At 38.5% G+C, this 13,363-nt stretch overlaps 2 protein-coding genes across 4 annotated transcripts in view; one reads left to right on the top strand and one right to left on the bottom strand.

The window, feature by feature from the left end:
• The window catches only part of LOC307188513 (uncharacterized protein), a 263,852-nt gene extending 252,350 nt beyond the window's left edge, over positions 1-11,502 (top strand). For all 3 annotated transcript variants that reach the window (XR_013828959.1, XR_013828960.1, XR_013828961.1), the window contains 2 exons: positions 7,622-7,723; positions 11,327-11,502. The gene's annotated coding sequence lies outside the window, so the exon portion shown is untranslated. The remainder of the gene's footprint in view (positions 1-7,621; positions 7,724-11,326) is intronic.
• Positions 11,503-12,144: 642 nt separating this feature from the next.
• LOC307189173 (putative ATP-dependent RNA helicase DDX27) lies at positions 12,145-13,151 on the bottom strand. Its single transcript, XM_079926973.1, has one exon. It carries the CDS (start codon positions 13,047-13,049, stop codon positions 12,249-12,251), a length of 801 nt encoding a protein of 266 aa, XP_079783099.1. The 5' UTR covers positions 13,050-13,151; the 3' UTR covers positions 12,145-12,248.
• Positions 13,152-13,363: the final 212 nt, after the last annotated feature.

Below are 13,363 nucleotides of genomic sequence, written 5' to 3' on the forward strand. Positions count from 1 at the left end.
AAAATCTCCCAGAGATCTCCATCTCAACACCAGCACCCAGCTCCACTCAACGACCAACAAGGTACAGTGCTGGACACACTATGCGAAAGAACTAGCAAGACAGGAACACAGCACCACCCCATTAGCAGAGAGGCTGCCTAAAATCATAATAACTCCACAGACACCACAAAACACACCACCAGACGTGGACCTGCCCACCAGAAAGACAAGATCCAGCCTCATCCACCAGAACACAGGCACTAGTCCCCTCCACCAGGAAGCCTACACAACCCACTGAACCAACTTTAGCCACTGGGGACACATACCAAAAACAACAGGAACTACAAACCAGCAGTCTGCAAAAAGGAGACCCCAAACACAGTAAGATAAGCAAAATGAGAAGTCAGAAAAACACACAGCAGATGAAAGAGCAAGATAAAAATTCACCAGACGTAACAAATGAAGAGGAAATAGGCAGTCTACCTGAAAAAGAATTCAGAATAATGATAGTAAAGATGATCCAAAATCTTGGAAATAGAATAGAGAAAATGCAAGAAACATTTAACAAGGACCTAGAAGAACTAAAGATGAAACAAGCAATGATGAACAACACAATAAATGAAATTAAAAATACTCTAGATGGGAGCAATAGCAGAAAAACTGAGGCAGAAGAATGGATAAGTGACCTGGAAAATAAAATAGTGAAAGTAACTACTGTAGAGCAGAATAAAGAAAAAAGAATGAAAAGAACTGAGGACAGTCTCAGAGACCTCTGGGACAACATTAAACGCACCAACATTCGAATTATAGGGGTTCCAGAAGAAGAAGAGAAAAAGAAAGGGACTGAGAAAATATTTGAAGAGATTATAGTTGAAAACTTCCCTAATATGGGAAAGGAAATACTTAATCAAGTCCAGGAAGTACAGAGAGTCCCATACAGGGTAAATCCAAGGAGAAATACGCCAAGACACATATTAATCAAACTGTCAAAAATTAAATACAAAGAAAACATATTAAAAGCAGCAAGGGAAAAACAACAAATAACACACAAGGGAATCCCCATTTCTGGTTCAGCAGAAACTCTGCAAGCCAGAAGGGACTAGCAGGACATATTTAAAGTGATGAAGGAGAAAAAACTACAAGATTACTCTACCCACCAGCTTTACAACAAATGCTAAAGGAACTTCTCTAGGCAAGAAACACAAGAGAAGGAAAAGACCTACAATAACAAACACAAAACAATTAAGAAAATGGGAATAGGAACATACATATCGATAATTACCTTAAATGTAAATGGATTAAATGCTCCCACCAAAAGACACAGACTGGCTGAATGGATACAAAAACAAGACCCATGTATATGCTGTCTACAAGAGACCCACTTCAGATCTAGAGACACATACTGACTGAAAGTAAGGGGATGGAAAAAGATATTCCATGCAAATGGAAATGAAAAGAAATCTGTAGTAGCAATTCTCATATCAGACAAAATAGACTTTAAAATAAAGACTATTAGAAGAAACAAAGAAGGACACTACATAATGATCAAGGGATCGATCCAAGAAGAAGATATAACAATTGTAAATATTTATGCACCCAACATAGCAGCACCTCAATACATAAGGCAAATACTAACAGCCATAAAAGGGGAAATCGACAGTAACGCATTCATAGTAGTGGACTTTAACACCCCACTTTCACCAATGGACAGATCATCCAAAATGAAAATAAATAAGGAAACACAAGCTTTAAATGATACTTTAAACAAGATGGACTTAATTGATATTTATAGGACATTCCATCCAAAAACAACAAAATACACATTCTTCTCAAGTGCTCATGGAACATTCTCCAGGATAGATCATATCTTGTGTCACAAGTCAAGCCTTGGTAAATTTAAGAAAATTGAAATTGTATCAAGTATCTTTTCCGAGCACAACGCTATGAGACTAGATATCAATTACAGGAAAAGATCTGTAAAAAATACAAACACATGGAGGCTAAACAATACACTACTTAATAACGAAGTGATCACTGAAGCAATCAAAGAGGAAATCAAAAAATACCTAGAAACAAATGACAATGGAGACACAACGACCCAAAACATATGGGATGCAGCAAAAGCAGTTCTAAGAGGGAAGTTTATAGCAATACAATCCTACCTTAAGAAACAGAAAACATCTCGAATAAACAACCTAACCTTGCACCTAAAGCAATTAGAGAAAGAAGAACAAAAACCCCCAAAGTTAGCAGAAGGAAAGAAATCATAAAGATCAGATCAGAAATAAATGAAAAAGAAGTGAAGGAAATGATAGCAAAGATCAATAAAACTAAAATCTGGTTCTTTGAGAAGATAAACAAAATTGATAAACCATTAGCCAGACTCATCAAGAAAAAAATGGAGAAGACTCAAATCAATAGAATTAGAAATGAAAAAGGAGAAGTAGCAACTGACACTGCAAAAATAAAAAGGATCATGAGAGATTACTACAAGCAACTCTATGCCAATAAAATGGACAGCCTGGAAGAAAAGGACAGATCCTTAGAAATGTACAACCTGCCAAGACTGAATCAGGAAGAAATAGAAAATATGAACAGACCAATCACAGGCAATGATATTGAAACTGTGATTTAAAATCTTCCAACAAACAAAAGCCCAGGACCAGATGGCTTCACAGGTGAATTCTCTCAAACATTTAGAGAAGAGCTAACACTTATCCTTCTCAAACTCTTCCAGAATATAGCAGAGGGAGGAACACTCCCAAGCTCATTCTTTGAGGCCACCATCACCCTGATACCAAAACCAGACAAAGACGTCACAAAGAAAGAAAACTACAGGCCAATATCACTGATGAACTTAGATGCAAAAATCCCCAACTAAATACTAGGAAACAGAATTCAGCAGCACATTAAAAGTATCATACACCATGATCAAGTGGGGTTTATTCGAGGAATGCAAGGATTCTTCAGTATACACAAATCAATCAACGTGATACACCATATTAACAAATTGAAGGAGAAAAACCATATGATCATCTCAATAGATGCAGAGAAAGCTTTTGACAAAATTCAACACCCATTTATGATAAAAACCCTGCAGAAAGTAGGCATAGAGGGAACTTTCCTCAACATAATAAAGGCCATATATGATATGACAAACCCGCAGCCAACATCGAGCTCAATGGTGAAAAACTGAAAGCATTTCCACTAAGATCAGGAACAAGACAAAGTTTCCCACTCTCACCACTCTTATTCAACATACTTTTGGAAGTTTTAGCCACAGCAATCAGAGAAGAAAAGGAAATAAAAGGAATCCAAATCGGAAAAGAAGAAGTAAAGCTGTCACTGTTTGCAGATGACATGATACTATACATAGAGAATCCTAAAGATGCTACCAGAAAACTACTAGAGCTAATCAATGAATTTGGTAAAGTAGCAGGATACAAAATTAATGCACAGAAATCTCTGGCATTCCTATATACTAATGATGAAAAATCTGAAAGTGAAATTAATAAAACACTTCCATTTACCATTGCAACAAAAAGAATAAAATATCTAGGAATAAACATACCTAAGGAGACAAAAGACCTGTATGCAGAAAATTATAAGACACTGATGAAAGAAATTAAAGATGATACAAATAGATGGAGAGATATACCATGTCTTGGATAGGAAGAATCAACATTGTGAAAATGACTCTACTACCCAAAGCAATCTACAGATTCAATGCAATCCCTATTAAACTACCACTGGAGTTTTTCACAGAACTAGAACAAAAAATTTCACAATTTGAATCTAAACACAAAAGACCCCGAATAGCGAAGGCAATTTTGAGAAAGAAAAATGGAGCTGGAGGAATCAGGCTCCCTGACTTTAGACTATACTACAAAGCTACAGTAATCAAGATAGTATGGTACTGGCACAAAAACAGAAATATAGATTAATGGAACAGAATAGAAAGCCCAGAGATAAACCCACGCACATATGGTCACCTTATCTTTGATAAAGGAGGCAAGAATATACAGTGGATAAAAGACAGCCTCTTCAATAAGTGGTTCTGGCAAAACTGGACAGCTAAATGTAAAAGAATGAAATTAGAACACTCCCTAACACCATACACAAAAATAAACTCAAAATGGATTAAAGACCTAAATGTAAGGCCAGACACCATCAAACTCTTAGAGGAAAACATAGGCAGAGCACTCTATGACATAAATCACAGCAAGATCCTTTTTGACCCACCTCCTAGAGAAATGGAAATAAAAACAAAAATAAACAAATGGGACCTAATGAAACTTAAAAGCTTTTGCACAGCAAAGGCAACCATAAACAAGACAAAAAGAGAGCCCTCAGAATGGGAGAAAAAATTTGCAAATGAAGCAACTGACAAAGGATTAATCTCCAAATTTTACAAGCAGCTCATGCAGCTCAGTATTAAAAAAACAAACAACCCAATCCAAAAATGGGCAGAAGACCTAAGTTGTCCTTTCTCCAAAGAAGATATACAGATTGCCAACAGACACATGAAAGAATGCTCAACATCATTAATCATTAGAGAAATGCAAATCAAAACTACAATGAAATATCTCACACTGGTCAGAATGGCCATCATCAAAAAATCTGCAAACAATAAATGCTGGAGAGGATGTGGATAAAAGGGAAACCCTCTTGTAATGTTGGTGGGAATGTAAATTGATACAGCCACTATGGAGAACAGTATGGATGTTCCTTAAAAAACTAAAAGTAGAACTACCATACGACCCAGCAATCCCACTACTGGGCATATACCCTGAGAAAGCCATAATTCAAAAAAAGTCATGTACCAAAATGTTCATTGAAGCTCTATTTACAATAGCCAGGAGATGGAAGCAACCGAAGTGTCCATTGACAGATGCATGTATAAAGAAGATATGGCACATATATACAATGGAATATTTCTCAGCCATATAAAGGCACAAAACTGAGTTATTTGTAGTGAGGTGGTTGGTGCTAGAGACTGTCATACAGAGTGAAGTAAGTCAGAAAGTGAAAAACAAATACTGTATGCTAACACATATATATGGAATCTAAAAAGAAAAAAAAAATGGTCATGAGGAACCTAGGGGCAAGACAGGAATAAAGATACAGACCTACTAGAGAATGGACCTGAGGATACGGGAAGGGGGAAGGGTAAGCTGGGACAAAGTGAGAGAGTGACATGGACATATATACACTACCAAATGTAAAATAGATAGATAGTGGGAAGCAGCCGCATAGCACAGGGAGATCAGCTTGGTGCTTTGTGACCACCTAGAGGGGTGGGTTAGGGAGGGTGAGAGGGAGGGAGATGCAAGAGGGAAGAGATATGGGGATATATGTATATGTATAACTGATTCACTTTGTTACAAAGCAGAAACTAACACACCATTGTAAAGCAATTATACTGCAATAAAGATGTTAAAAAATAATAATAATTTCTTCCTAAAATGGAACAATAGAGATACTGGCATGTGATATATCTAAAAAAAATTTATTTTTTGTTTCTTCTTGTAATTTAGTAAGTGTCTTCACTAAGGCCTCAACTTTTTCTTACTAAATTTATGCTTTACTATTTTATGACTTACATGGTTCTTACAAATTTATGAAGGCAATCACTTTTTCATTATATTTTATAATTCCTCATTGTGTATACATAGGGATATTGGTATATTTATTTTGTGAAAGTCACTTTGCCAAACTCTTTTATTATTTCTTGCTAATTGTATTGTTTTCCTCTTTGACAGTGTAGCGTACAATTTAGCAGAATACCTAATACCCTTAATAAATGGGCTTTATAATAAAATTCTGGTGTAAAGAATTTCACAGAACATTGAAGTTCTTTCTCATTCTATAACTTAGATGAAAAAACTGTGTGTTTAGGGACATAATGTTCCATATTCTTTAAGGACCAGACGTAATTAAGAACTGTGGAAGAAAGGTGGTTTTACAGATTGGATTATACCAACATCTGTAAATTAGGACTCTAATTGTGCAAATTCTCATTTCTGGGCCAATTCCACTACAACTCCAGACCATTTCTATTGCGTGCAAAAAGTTACAGAGTCATAAACCCAAGACCAGTTTTACATGGGGACATTTCCTACATTTTCTCCATTTTCTTTTCCTGGAATTTATAAATAAACTAGAATTCATTTAATAATAGCATTTGATTCTCAGCTCTCATTTAGTAAATACAATTTAGTAAATAATTGTTTTAGATGGAAATGGGCTAATTCAATGCCTTAAACTAGGAACTTTTCTTCTTTTCCTGATCCTGCAGCCTTTGTAGTTGAGGTATCTGTCACTTTGCTCTTCTACTATGGAAACAATAGTGGGTCTGTCTCATTAAAATAAAACTTTCCCATTTATTATAATGTGAACAGAACACAGATCCTGAAATGATAATACCTTACTGAGCCTGTTTCTTCATCTGTAAAATGGTATAATAATAGAAAATGGACTGGAAAATATGTGTGTTCCATAAACATTTGTACAATAATAAACAAATGCTAGCTATTTTTATTAGTCAATTTATTTATTCTCTATAAAATATTAAAACCACAATTACTGTGTTATATATTATTCATTTCCTAATTTCTGGCTTGAAATCACTGAACAATATTTAATAAATGTGCCAGTGTGCCTGGAGCTATGCTAACTAATAGGCAATTTACAGATTCATTTTTTTGCTACCTTTTTATAAGGCTTAAATTTAAGGAAAAATCATAATCCAGAACTTGCTTGGGGTTTTTAAAAATATGCAGAAATTTATTAGGAAATGTTTCCTAAGTCAGCATGAGATATTTGTAGACATGAAATTCAATTTGTTGTTAGGGACTTTAAGCCATACCTTGATTAAACAATTAATTATAGGAACTTATTAATAAATAATGGACACTTGATTAAACAATTAATTATAGGAACTTATTAATAAATAATGTACACTTACGATTCATTTATGATGCATTATATTATTTCTCCTTTGAAAAAGTGATTTTTCTTTAATTACTAATTATCACATTACACCAATAGACAGCAACACAGGAACTAATATTAAATCCTACCTAGGATATGAAAAAAGAAAGCTTGATCCATAAATTAAGAGGCTGTTTCTACATGATAGCAAGACATTTCAGCAATTATGCCAATTCAGTGAAAATCAGAAAAATAAATTATGATTCACTGAATTTCTGCATTGAATTCACAGTAGTTGCCTTACTGAATTGACACTTTTTTTTATTTGACAGAAAAATGGTAGTTATTAATAAAAGGAATGTGTGAATGTAGTAAAAACTGTGATAAGGGATATTTGAATTCCCTTTGAACATTATGAATTTGAATATGTAGCATATATTATCAGAAGAGATCTATCCTCAAGTTAAATGCTAGCATTTTACGATTGAATTCACACACACACACACACACACACACACACACACAAACACACATGTTCATGCACTTTGCTGCTTTTGCATTATGAAGAATCAGATGGAAATATTAACTCTATAACCTTTTCATTAAACAATTATGAATCATAGGATATATCAGAAAGCAAATTTATTTTGTTTGTTTCTGCCCTTAGAATTTTATCTGAATACTGCTAATGTTCTGTTTCTTGATTTAGGTGCTGGTTGCATAGGTGTATTCCATTTGTGAAAACTGAGCCAACTGTACATTTATGAGAGAAGCTTTTCTTTCGGCATGTACATTTTACTCCAATAAAAAGGTTTGTAAATGTGTCCATGTTCAAATATTAATCAAAACTGATTTAAAGTGAATCTCTTCTCCACCATTTGGGTCCTTTAATTAGTGAGAACCTGGGAAAGTGGAGGTGGTCTTTCTTCCATTTCTAATGCTTCCATTTCCTCACCCCATCTTGTTAACTAAAATAAAATTTACAGGTTCATTTTTTGCCACCTATCCATGGTCAGATGAAGAAAAGAGAAGAGGTTAAGAGGTCATATTATTCAGGTTTCTCCAGAGAAACAGAACCAATAGTATGTGTCTACATAGAGTGAGAGAAATTTATTTTAAAGAAGTATCTAACTGTATTTTGGGGACTATAAAATCTGAAAACTGCAGGGCAGGCCAGCAGGCTAGAGACACAGGGAAGAGCTGACGTTGCAGCTAGAGTTCAAAGTCATTCTGGAAGCAGAATCCCCTCTTCCTTGGGGGATACAGTGTTTTCCTTTCAAGGCCTTCAACTGATTGAATGAGACCCACCCACATTATGCAAGGTAATCGGCTGTATTCAAACTGTACCAATTTAAATGTTAATCTCATCTAAAAAGATACCTTCACAGTGATATCAAGACAGATGGACTATTAGAATATAAGGAAAGATTGCATGGAGGAAAATATGTATTATGTGTCATAACTGTTGATATAGAAGGTTGGAGGAAAAAGTTCATTATGTGTTATAGTTGTTGGTACAGAAGATTGGAAACAGTCACTGGCAGAGTAAGAGGCAGGAAGGAGTAGGAGAAGAAAGGGCAGAGAGCAATAATACTTATCCAGTGGGTAGGCCATGCACAGAAGATATAAAGTCAACTGCAGTTAATTGTAGCTGAGTTGAAAAAGATGAGCTCACATCCAAAAAGTATCACAGAAAATTCGAATGTGTTGTGCTATTAGAAGGGGAAGGGTGAAGGTAATGACATATTCATTCCAGAGATACAGGAAGACAAAAGTTAGGTAGGTACCAATTGTAAGGCCTGAAATTGGAGAGTGAGGCCTCAGACATAGGTTCAGGATTTTCATGAACAGGATGTCATCCCCTAGGAAAGATCTTTAAATGGTAAAAACCCATAAAGGACTCTAATCCTAGGAATATTGGAGTTCTGTGCTAAATCTCAAAGATTTTAAAGTATCTTATCCATAAGGTAAGTGTTTGGTAATAATTACAAAGAAAAATGTGTTTTGTTTACTTGTTCTCACAAACTAGGACATGCCTAAAGAATACAACTAATGCAAAAGCCAGCCTATCAGCAAAGGAAGGCCAATTTAATTAGCTTATCATTAGGCTAATGATTCAGATTCCCAGGATAATGACCATTATTTTCCAGATCTTCAGTTTACTAGTTGACATTCCTTTTGTTGCAAGTGAGAGAAACATACCAGAGACCAACAGAAGAAAACAATGCAAACCAAGCCAACTAGGTTTTTCATGAATCCAGGGCCTAAAAGCTATTAAGCTATTGCCAGGTCTTTCACTCTCCATTCTCTTTTCTCTGTTTCTTTTTATGGGTTGACCTCAGTCTTTCTGCAACTGAAAAAAAAAAAAAAAAAAAAAAAGAAAGAAAATATAAAAACAACCCTGTGGAAACATTAATAGTAAAAGGAAAGGTATTTCTCTAAAACACAATCTTAGGCCAATACTGGGGCCTTTAGTCAGCAAGCATATTGAGAGTTGATTATATCCTAGGGACTGGTAAGAATAAGTTTTGAATCTAGACTTCAGGACCTAATGGGTCTGTAACTTAGATGACAATAAAATTTACTCATATTTAGTTTCTTTATAGACAAAATAAGCATAGAGGTACTTTGAAAAGTTGTTAGCATTAATGAAAAAGTATACCAAGTGCCATACACTGTCTAGCACACAGCAGTGCTTCAATATATAGTAGTAACAATCGGTACCTATAACAGAATCCCTAAACCACACCAAAAGTGTTAACGGTCATAATGGTATTCACTCTCATCCCTCAACCAGTATTACAGATACTAGAACTAAGACTTACGGAGAACTTTCACTTTGTAAGGTCTTTGCAAGCGTATGCCTGTTATATGCCCTTGACCGTTTCTTTTGATAGTGCAGATACCAAAAATGGTACACAGGCTCCTTCTCACCACTGCTGTACTATTGGCTCTTCTCACTGTAGCCAATACTGATGTTTCAAAGCAGGTTTCTCCCAAGCTATTATGATTCTCATACACTGTGAAAGGAAGTCTTCCTTGTCTGTTTCATAGCTTATTCCCTTTCTTCCAACTTGAAATATGTTTCACAGAGACTGGACAGAGTTTAAGAAACTCCCACCTTTGTCAGAATCAGGAATTTTTCTCTCTACCAATAATCATTCAGTGTTCTGAACTAAGATATATGAGTCTTGATTATCTCTTATTTCTGAGTATGTTCTCTTCTTTCTCAGAGTATATCACCATTTTTAGAAAATGGTGTGGCCAATTTTATTTATGACTTTTAAGACTGGTTTCTCATAGTATAATAGCTTGTTGCTATTGTTTCCAGAAAGACAAGAAAGTCTATATGCTAACAGGTCCCTAACAGGCCTAACAGGCCCAGCTGTTGTCCAGCTACCATACCAAGTCTTGGATGGAGATGTACAGATCACATAATAGGGGCCCATTGCTAACAGAAAACAAATCAGAAGCACAGAAAGATTCCTCAAAAGAGGGAGCAGTACTTGTCTTTTTTTTTTTTTCTTTCGATACTGTCATTGGTGTTTCAGGCTCATTTATTTACTTATTTTATTAGTGTTATTTTACCCTTTTTCCAAGATTCACCAAGAATTATCATTTGCCCATATTTGCTTAGTCTTTCTTTTTTTTCTTTTGCTGAATCATATGCTATTAAGTTGCAGATATCATGACACTGGACCCCTAAATATTTCAGCACACATTCCCTAAGAACGGTGACTTTCTCCTACATAAACACAATGTCATTATCACACCTGAGAAATTCAAGTGTCTGAATGATATCTAAAGTAAAGTACAATGTATATTCAGTTTTCCCTAACTGTCCCCAAAACGTCATTCTAGAGCTGTGTTCTTATTTTTTTAGTCAGGAATGACAGTTCCTATGTTGTACTTGGTTGTCACATCTCTTTAGTCTCCCTTAGTCTACAAAGTCCTCTCATCCTTTTTCACACTCTGAATATGTCTAATTATTCCCCAGTGACTGGATTCAACAATCATTGCTGGGAGCGGGGTGGGGGGCAGCCGCGCACCTCACTCTCACTCCATCCGGAGACAGAAGTTTGTTCCAGCATCACAGTTTGGTCACTTGGTTGAAGTGGTGTCTACCAGCTCTCTCCACTAGGAAAGGAACCTCTTTCTCTTTGCAGGTAATAGTCATCTGTGAGATTACTGTGATTCCAATTTTTCAACCCACCCAATCCTTCACAGTATTTCTTGTCCAGTTTAGGCTGCAGTTGAGGGACAGGTATCACGTTTAGTTGTCGTGTCTCTTTGGTCTCAGTCTGAAACTTCCACAGCCTTTCTTGGTCTTTTGAGACACTGATATTTTTGATATTTAAAACCTAAATCAGATCATATTCCCTTGGCTTAGAACGATCTCCTTTACCTCCTTCAGGCCTCAAGAATGCTCAGGGGAGGCAGTCGACCAGTTATTCAACACCTACTGTGCACCTGCTAGATTCTAGACACGGCCCTGGCACTGGGATGTGGCAGCAGGCAACACAAACACAAAGCCGGCCCTTCTTGAACATGAAGTTCTGGGGAGAAGAGGGACACAGCCACCACATGAGCATTCAGGTAACAATGCGGGAGGTCAAGGAGGTGTAGCACCTCAGAGAACATAAGGCAGGAAGGGAAGGATGAGGCGGGGGTGTGGGGGGAAAGGAGGAACTGTATTTTTTGTTCTTTAAAAAATATTTCATTTATTTATTTATTTATTTTGGGGGGCTGCATTGGGTCTTCGTTGCTGCACACAGGCTTTTCTCTCTAGTTGCGGTGAACGGTGGCTACTCTTCATTGCGGTGCGTTGGCTTCTTATCGTGGTGGCTTCTCTTGTTGCGGAGCACAAGCTCTAGGCGCACGGGCTTCAGTAGTTGTGGCATGCAGGCTCAGTAGTTGTGGCGCAGGGCTTAGTTGCTCCACGGCACATGGGATCTTCAGGGATTGAACCCGTGTCCCTTGCATTGGCAAGCGGATTCTTTTTTTCTTTTTTTTTTTTTTTGCTGTACATGGGCCTCTCACTGTTGTGGCCTCTCCCGTTGAGGAGCACAGGCTCCAGACGCACAGGGTGAGCGGCCATGGCTCACGGGCCCAGCCGCTCCGTGGCATGTGGGATCTTCCTGGACGGGGGAACGAACCCGTGTCCCCTGCATCGGCAGGCGGACTCTCAACCACTGCGCCACCAGGGAAGCCCGCAAGCAGATTCTTAACCACTGGACCACCAGGGAAGTCCCAGGAACTGTTATAGAGTGGCCAGCAAAGTGACAGCTGGAGCAGAAACCTGTCAGCCTCATCCAGGATGAGCACCTCGATGCTGCTCAGGTGGAAGGAAGGGCAGTTGTGGAGGTGATCGATGAGCCGGCCCGGGGTGGCGATGAGGACGTCAGGTGCTGCCCGAGGGCTGCTTCCTGAGACTTCACGTCCAGGCCGCCCACAGCCAGGCAGGTGGTGATGCTGCAGAACTGGGCCAGCTGCTTCGTGACGGAGTGCACCTGGATGCCCAGTTCCCGGGTGGGAACCAGCACCAGCACGCGAGTCACCGGAGCCTGGCGGGGTTTGTAGATCAGACGCTCCAAGACGGGCAGGGCAAAGGCCGCAGTTTTACCTGTCCCTGTGGCTGCACAGGCACAGATGTCCTTCCCCAACACACCCACAGGTATGCATGCCTTCTGGATCGGTGTGGGCTCCTTGAAGCCCATGGCTGTGATGGCCTTCAGAAGAGGGCGGGAAAGGTTCATGTCCTGGAATGAGAGGTTTTCATCATACTGAGATGCATCTTCAAAAAATCCTCCTGCTTCCTGTCCTTTCTTCTTCTGCTGCTCCTTTACTTTGAGTGTATCTGCTTTGGTGAGGACGTTCTCATCAGCTGACGAGTAGTCAGTCTCTGATTCTTCATCTTCTGTGGCTTCCTCATCTTTCCCTTCAAAGCCTTCCTGCTCCTCAGGTTCAGAGCCCTCCTTTGCTTCTTTCTCCTTCTCTAACTTCCCAGACTTGGCTTCTTTATCCTCTGTTTTCCTTTGCTTTCGAACTTTCTCAGTCTTCTCATCTAATGTCGTGGCTGCCCTCTTCTTCTTGAGCTGGCTTATGACGTCAGCCATGGCCCAGCTGCCATCGTACATCCCCTCCTTCTCAGTGAAAACAAAGTCAGGGTTGAAATCGGCACTGCGGTTCTTCTGCAAGGCTTTCTGCTCAGCACAATGGGCCCCTCCTCCTCCTCCTGGTCTTCGGAGTCAGTCTGGCTCCTCTGGCACGTCATCATCTTCGCCTATGGTCCCGATTAAACCCAGCTCCGCAAGCATGTCGCCGCAGCAGCCACTTCCGGAAACCAGCGCGGCGCGCTAGGCTCAGTGCTTGTCTTTAGGCTCCCTCTCTCCTAAGACAATGTAGGTTACAAACTGCAAAGTCAAGAAGATCCAGTGCTTCCACCTTGTAC

This window comes from Stenella coeruleoalba, assembly GCF_951394435.1.
Source record: "Stenella coeruleoalba genome assembly, chromosome: 7".
Taxonomy (NCBI): Eukaryota; Metazoa; Chordata; class Mammalia; order Artiodactyla; family Delphinidae; genus Stenella; species Stenella coeruleoalba.